General features: G+C 35.4%; 1 protein-coding gene across 16 annotated transcripts; it reads left to right on the top strand.

Moving 5' to 3' along the window:
* The first annotated feature begins 258 nt into the window (after positions 1-258).
* On the top strand, positions 259-4,505 carry LOC136225497 (uncharacterized). Of its 16 annotated transcripts, none has more exons than XR_010687123.1 (7): positions 259-501; positions 1,574-1,665; positions 1,818-2,052; positions 2,769-2,968; positions 3,093-3,205; positions 3,802-3,888; positions 4,089-4,505. XR_010687123.1 is itself a non-coding variant. In XM_066013542.1 (5 exons), the coding sequence occupies exons 2-5, from the start codon at positions 1,636-1,638 to the stop codon at positions 4,305-4,307; spliced, it is 576 nt and encodes a 191-aa protein (XP_065869614.1). In that variant the 5' UTR covers positions 259-501; positions 1,574-1,635; the 3' UTR covers positions 4,308-4,505. The 16 variants fall into 16 exon arrangements, 3 of the variants coding, with proteins under 3 accessions (XP_065869614.1, XP_065869612.1, XP_065869611.1); XR_010687124.1 differs by having other exon boundaries at positions 1,799-2,052; XR_010687114.1 differs by having other exon boundaries at positions 1,738-2,052.
* The last annotated feature ends 3,566 nt before the right edge of the window (positions 4,506-8,071 follow it).

Here is an 8,071-nt window from a genome sequence, read left to right as displayed (position 1 = left end):
TTATTTGAGTTTTGTTCATTTTCGTCTTATTAATAATAATATAAAAATCATCACCGACTTAAGTAGAATTTTCTATGTTTTCTTTGACAAATAAAAGAATCTAGAATTAAGTAGACATTTGGATATTTATATAAAAAGAAAATTGTGTGGTTGAAATCATATATGTCAACCGACATAATTTATGGTTGGAATTGATTTAGTGTTAGTATAAATAGGTGGGTATGGGTGTTATATATGGGTGTGTGAGCAAATCCCTAGAGTCTAAATCTAAGCATATCCCTAGAGTCTAACTCATGATTGTTTCAGTATTTATCAGTTGGGAGTAATAATACAAATTAACCACAAGTTCAGCTATGTACAATTATACTCACTATTACATTTCCTTTTTCTTTTTCAAGTGTTGGATTTACGAATATTTGAGACTGGGGAGCATGATCTTGTTTTTTAAGGGTTGGTGTCCCCACTGCACCAGCTAGGCTTCCCACAGATATGCTTATCAAGGTATTCCTATTCTTTCTAAGGTGCACTATTACTAACTCGGGAAACTACCCACCTTCGTATATCCAAGTAAGAATATGAGGGATGATTATCACCTGTTCTGCCATCTGCAAAAAGCTATTAAGCACGGACTCGCCGGGGATTCGGCGGGGACACGGATGGGACTCGGTTAATGGTGAAAATATGTAAAAGTTTAGGGTTTTTTTTAAATCTTTTAAAACATATGGTTCAATTACAAAATTTGACAAAAAAAAAAACCTAAACTACATCTAATTCTCACCTGTGTATGCTTAGAGCTTCTTTCTCTTCCTTCTTCAATTTGTATATTTTATATCTAATATATATAATTAATTATATATTCCTTCTTCAATTTGTATATTTTATATCTAATATATATATAATTAATTATATAGAATTTGTCGTGTCCCGCCGCACCCGTGTCTCATATTTTCTAAAAATGATGTTTTTCGTGTCCGTATCTGTGCCTGCACCCGAGTGGGTGCTTCATATTTTCTAAAAATGATGTTTTTCGTGTCCGCATCCGTGCACCCACCCGAGTGGGTGCTTCATAGGAAAAAAGTAGATGTATTTTATTCATCAATATGCTAATGCCAATGCCAATGCATTCCCTTTCAAATTCTAACATCCCAACTTATTTTTATCATCTATCCATTCCCTCCCACGTTGAATTTTATCGCTTTCTTTTGTATTGTTTATTTTCTTGCTATGTGGATGTTTCTTTTGCTTTAGCATCCAATGTATAGACATACATGTCAATGAAATCCTAGTAATTAATAAGATAAACCAATCATTTGAAATTAAGTGTCTTAGCTTTAGATGAGTCACTGCAAAAAATTAGGGTTTTAGAGTGTAGCAGCCCTTTTATTAATAGCCCCAATGGCCTTTTAACAAATTTTATGTTGTGGCTAACTTAAAAACTGCCCCAACAATTAAATGTTTGAGCTTAGGATTATTGAAGCCCAATTGCAAAACTCTGACTTACTCATTTCAGAGTGGAACGAAAGAGCAGAAAACCAGATTTCCTCAGATGATTGACGATTTTAAGTTTCTCCAGTTTGATTAGCGGATAGAGTAAATGAAGAGCAGAACGAAGAGCAGAAAAGCAGATTTCCTACAATGAAGAGCAGAAAAGCAGAAGGCGATTTGGTAAGGTGATCTAATAATTCATTTGTTAAATGACTCTGTCTTTCCATTTATCTAATTTTCGAATTCCATTAGTGGCTGCTGCCTTCTCTAATTTTAGAATTCCATTCTTCGCTGCTGATTTGATAAGCAAAAGTGGTTGCTGCTTTCTTTAGTTTTCGAATTCCATTTGTGGCTTCAGCTGCTAGAAAGATATCTTGCCCGAATTCCTTGATCTATCTGATTGAGCCGCTCAAGTTCGACAACGGCAAGCCATGCATACCGATTATAACTCCGAGCGAACAATCATTCCCGAGTTTTTTAGAATCCAAAACTCATTTGGAAAACAGTATTCCTAACAAATCTAGACTCCGCATTTTCTCTGGCACTGCTAATCCCGCGTTATCACAGGTACAGTTTTCCCCCTTCCCTTTGGCATGCCTCTTACGTTTAATTTCTCCAGTTTTTGCTCTGTTTGTTTTCTCAATCGTTTTGATGGCTCATTTCATGCTTTTATAATCAATTGGGTAAATTTTTATGCACTCTGAAGTTTCAGATGTTCATTTTGATGACCAATTGGGTTTTAGTTCAATTAGTATTGTTGGAGGCGGAATTCATGCTTTTAATACCTAAATCCTTCATTTCTATCTTCTAGTTCAATAATTTGATATATGCAACAGTATAACAGCTATAGTTCGCAAGTTTTTTTTTAAACCTTTTTGTGAAGCTCGTACATAATCTTTTTAATGTTCACTTGTTCTGAAGTGTTTTATCTTGTAGGAAATTGCATGTTCCCCCTTCACTTTGGCATGCCTTTACGTTTAATTTCTCCAGTTTTTGCAGTGTTGGTTTTCTCAATCATTTTGATGGCTCATTTCATGCTTTTATGATCAATTGGTTTAATTTTTATGCCCTCTAAGTCTCACATGTTCATTTTGATGACCAATTGGGTTTTAGTTCAATTAGTATTATTGCAGGCGGCATTCATGCTTTTAACACCTAAATCGTTCATCTTCTATCAGTTGATTCAATGATTTGATATATGCAACAGTATCTCATTTTGGGTATCCCATATTTTCCTTGATCTTGCCCGAATTCCTTCATCTTGCTGTGCTCCTTCTTGTTAGGATTATTGCTGTTTAAGTATCTCCTCCCAAGCCGGTATACGAGTAGGGGGAGGGGAGTAGGAAGAGCTCATAATCTCAGAATTGCTCGACCGAATCTCCTATCTCTCAGTTTCTTTCTGTCTGTGGACTGGCTGACTCTCAAACCCGGCTTACCTTATGCTATTTTATATCCAATTGGTTGACTCATTACTGGTTTAGAGGTTAGAACGTTTGAGAGGGGATTTCCCATCCTTATACTCTGCTTTATTTACTGCTTTTGGATACAAGACTAAGGAAGAGAACCTGTTTTTCGGGTTTGATTACTAACTCAAAGTCTTCTTACAGGGTTAGCTTACTACGCTGGGTATACTGGATTAGCCGGTTTGTCAGCGGCTTAAAAGAACCTTCCTTCCTTTCTTTCTCCCGTTGGAAGCAAGCAACCTCACTACTCTTTGCCGGTGAGCTTACTTCTACAGTATAACAAACTAGTGTTTCTTTCTTTGATGCTAATTTTAGGATAATAAACTAGTTTGCATATGTTTCACTTAAATAATCTTCATAAAATCAAGTTATGACCAGGAATTAATGAAACCTACTTCAGATAGTATCTTTGCCCTCCAAACTAGTGAGATTTATACTGCATATGTTTCACTTAAAGTTTTCTCTTTGTTTATATGCTTCTTAGAGATTTCATAATCTTCTTGCTCTTGATTTTGTAGTTTCTATCCTAGGGTTTCTGTTTCTCTGCATTTGGGATTGTTGAACTTATAATTATGAGATGAAGAGCAAAACTATCTCTGTTTTGAAAATTGGCCTGAGTTGTTTATTTTTCTTTAGATAAATCTGTCGTACTTTGGAAGGGAAATGTGAATGAAAAGGTCATATGTTTTATTCATGAACTCTATGTTTGTGTTTATGCTCATCGCTTATGGATTAATGGAGAAGTGATGAATCTGTGCTGGGCGTAGTTGTCAGTAGGCAAGCTTTTGCTCAACATGATGCTTGTTTGGCATTTTGAATTATGAGTTCTTTTCTTGGTCTTATGAGTGGTCAGGGAACTGCCAACTTGAAAATCTGTAAGATAGATAGAGAAGTGGAATGTGGAATGTCGATGAAGGACCCTTCAAGAACTCCTGGATTGGTATGCTTTTCTTTTGAAAACTGTCTAGCCTAGCTGACTTCTTTTTCATGTAATCTGAAAGCAGTGTGAAATGTAGTTGCTATTAATTTGGGTTGAACTATTTAACTTACAAGTGGTTGTATTTCATTTCATTAGGTTTTTAATTACATGTATGGGTTTGGTTTTTGGTGTGTGAATTTGGAATTTTGTGATGGGTGCAGTGCAAAGTGTGTATGCAAACATTCATATACACCACTACAGAGGTGAAGTGCAGAGAGCATGCGGAAGCAAAACACCCAAAATCGGACGTGTTGACATGTTACCCCATCTCAAAAAATGAAATAGCTAGCTATGTAGAGTTCCAGATGAAGGAACATGGCAATGGGCTATGCAGAGGTCGTGATGTTGGCAGCATTGGCACTCAGAGGCAATACCATTAGTTTCAAGGTTTCCAATGAGCACGGATGTGGCATCGACAACTTAGAAATAAGAGGGAATCTCATGTTGTGGTTTTATTTTGATATTGAAATCACATTGCTACTGATATTGAAATAACATACTCCATTAAATTTAGTTTTTTTTTTTTAATTTAGAATCATGTATTGAGTTTAGTAATATATCAAAAGTTGAATTTTTCATATTATATGTTCTTTTTGAATTGATTTGTACATTTAAATTTGATTAATTAATCAATAATTATCGTAGATAGCAAATTGGAATATAAAAAGCAGTATATATAATAAATAATGCATAAATTGTGCAGGGGCGGTTTTAACCGCCTCTAGAGTTAAAAGAGATATTCTAGAATTATATGTAGGGGCGGTTTAAACCGCTCCTACAAATCCGTCGCTAATTTTTATTCTACCCCGTCGGTGATGATTTTCGTCGCTAATTCGTAGCTCCGGTCCCCTTTGGCGACAGATTTGGAGCGGTTGGTAAAACCGCCCCTAGACGTTGTAGGGGCGGTTAAAACCGCCCCTACAAGCGAAAAAAACTGCATCTATAGGCTGTTTTTGTTGTAGTGAGTAGGTGATTGTTCACAAACCATGTCTCTCAAAGGTATAGTAGTCTTGTCCAATGTGTCTATTATACCATTTCCCAAATATAGATGATCCGGATGGCAACTCCAGTTTTCCAGAAACAAAAGAATATGTATGAGGTCACTAATAAATGTGCACAAGTGTATGTGTATCATTATTCATTTTCTGCTTATAACGGAGTAAGTTCTATTGGAAGATATTTCTTTGCAATAAAATTAATTAAGACTGAATTGCGCAACAAGATGAGTGATGACTTTTTTTACAAAAAAAATTGGTTTGTTAATTACGTTAAGAAAAGAATTTTTATCGGTATTGAAAATGAAAGAATTATGCAAAATATTCAGAATATGGCATCTCAGAGGGGTAAATTGTCACCTGTTAAGTATTAATTTTTTTATTATAAGTACACGACTACTTTTTACTCTCATTTTATGATATAGTTTGCATTTTATATTGTTTATTTTATTCTTATAAATATATTGAAATAGTATCTTTTTACACCGTCTAATCCATGACATTTAGGTCCTACCTCTACCACTGGCTAGGGTGGTGACCTAGATGATTGTAAGTGTACAAGTGGTTATGTTATCTTCCTAGGAAGATTTCTTATCTCTTGGTCCTCACAAAACAATGGCATGGTTTCCTATTCATCTACATAGACTGAATATTGTGAGAATTTTTATAGTGAACCAGGTGCAATGAACCGAACCAATGAAAAAAGAGAATCATGCTATTTCATTGGGAGATGATTGGTGTAAAAAAAAATGCACAATTGTCATGTTTCTATTGGTAAGATTCAATGGACCGGAGATCATAGTAGAATTTTTCTGAACTAATTGATGAGATCACAACTTGTCTAAAGTTAAAAATTCAACTTCGAGATGATTTACAGAATTTAAGATGACATATTACAAATTAAATATTTGATAAGTTATCATTAAGTCTGCACTTACATATACAAAAAAAAAATATATACATATATTATTATCACAAATTTAATATGTCAACCAGGAGAACGTGGTACAACTGTCCCCCAAAAGGTTCCTTTGAATTAATGTCCCCATGCAATTAAAAGTATGGAAATTCAATTACTTATTTATACAAATTATTAACTCTTTATTTAGAACAAATAATTTTCTAATTCAAATTGGTTGTAATCGTAAAACCTTATCCTTATGGTAACACATGAACCCAAGGCAAAAGTCTGATTGAGTTGCTGACAATCACATTCCTATAATAGAACTTCCATTATTGCTAACTGTTGAAGGCATGGGAATTGGTTATTTTCGGATCCCCTAAATTATTATATTAGTGTTCATATAGTGACCGATCTAGAATTAATTGCCAGATTTCAAGTACTCTCTGATTATTTATAGGGAAAATTACAAAACTAAGTTAAATGGGAGGTTCATTTACATATTTAACCCATTTACTCAACCTACTACTGATTTTGTATGACTTTCCCATAATACTCCTAACCTTCCCACTTCCCACCACAACGCGAACGGCAGCTCCCCTCATCTCCTTGGTTACGCAAAAAGTTGGCTCCTCCATTAATGATTTGAAGACTTTTGATCTTCCTTTAAATTGCACGAAATCTACACCATTTTGCCAAATCACAATGAATTTCTCTTTTTCCTCTCTTCATCTCTTGATTCTGCAACTTCCTAATCTTAGAAAACGAAGCCATGGTTCCTCATCTACCTGTTCGTTACTTGGTTTCTTTCTTCTTGTTACCATCAAAGAAATGGTTATTTTACGTTATTTCATTCGTTTTTCCTAGTTTATCATATTGTTATTGTCGCTTTTAATGGTGAAAGGTGCGAAAAATGTAAGTATCTATTGTTTTTTTTTTTTGCGTTTTTTCATGAATACACTTCGTGAATCGATGATTTCGCGAAGATTTGCGAAGAGAAAGAGCCTGAAACGTGACGATCTACTTCGTGAATCGATGATTTCGTGAAGATCTGCGAAGAGAAAGAGACCGAAAGGTGTGGATCTGCTTCGCGAATCGATTATTTCGCGAAGTCTGCGAGTAGAAAAGTTCATGATTTGACTCGCAGACTTCGCGAAAGCATCAATATGCGACGTAGATCGTCACGTTTTAGATCTCGCATACCTCGCGAAAACATCGATTAGCGAAGTAAAATCACCTCTTTTCCTGCACATTTACATTCGCATGCTTTGCTAATCCTCATTTCGCGAAGCCAAAATCGTCTTTTTCCCGGCCTAACACGATTAATTTTTTCTGAAGGTAGTTGATTACATAACATCCCTTTCTAGAAGGCGGCGTCCTCGGATGCAGGGGAGATGACTTTCCTTCCTGTACAGGGAGAAATTTCCCTCAAGATTAGCCGATTCACTCTTAAAATGGTTGGTTAGGAGAGATTGTGCCAATAATCCGGTACCAATTTTGAAGGATGAGTAATCTTGGTGTGCACCATGGGACACATCCATCCCAAAAGGTTTGGACTTCCATTTCTCATCCCAAAAGGTCTCCAAACCTTTTGGGATGAGAAATGGAAGTCCAGACCTTTTGGGATGGATGTGTCTCACGGTGCATACCAAGATTACTCATCTGATTCAAAATTGATACCGGATTATTGGCACAATCTCTACTAACCAACCATTTTAAGAGTGAATGTGTTTGTTAGGAGTTTATTGTGGCAATCTTGTTGTAAATTTTGATGTTGTTGTGATTTTAATGTTGTTATTGTGGCAATCTTGTTGTAAATTTTGCTAATGTTATGATTTTAATGTTAGAATCCGTTGTTATTTGCCATTTTTTGTTATATACCACTTCGCGAATTAGGTTCAGGCTTCGCATATGCAAACTAAATTCATCAAGCAAAGCAAACTTTAGCTTCGTAGTCTTCGCATATGCGAATTAAATTCATCAAGTAAACTCAAATATTAGCTTCGCAGGCTTAGTATAATATGGAATCTGCGAAGTCAGGCGGGAGGGGGCGAGACGCGCGTAAATATTGAGGGTATTATGGGAAAGTCACACAAAATCAGTCTAGATATGTAGTAGGTTGAGTAAATGGGTTAAATATGTAAATGAACCTCCCATTTGACCCATTTTTGTAATTAACCCTTATTTATATCCAGAATTCATTGCCAGGTTTAAAGAACTCTCTGATTATTTATAGGCTGCCAATTGA

This window comes from Euphorbia lathyris, chromosome 4, assembly GCF_963576675.1.
Source record: "Euphorbia lathyris chromosome 4, ddEupLath1.1, whole genome shotgun sequence".
NCBI lineage: Eukaryota > Viridiplantae > Streptophyta > Magnoliopsida > Malpighiales > Euphorbiaceae > Euphorbia > Euphorbia lathyris.
The sequence above is the reverse complement of the archived record's forward strand: the minus strand, read 5'-3'. Positions and strand labels throughout refer to the sequence as shown.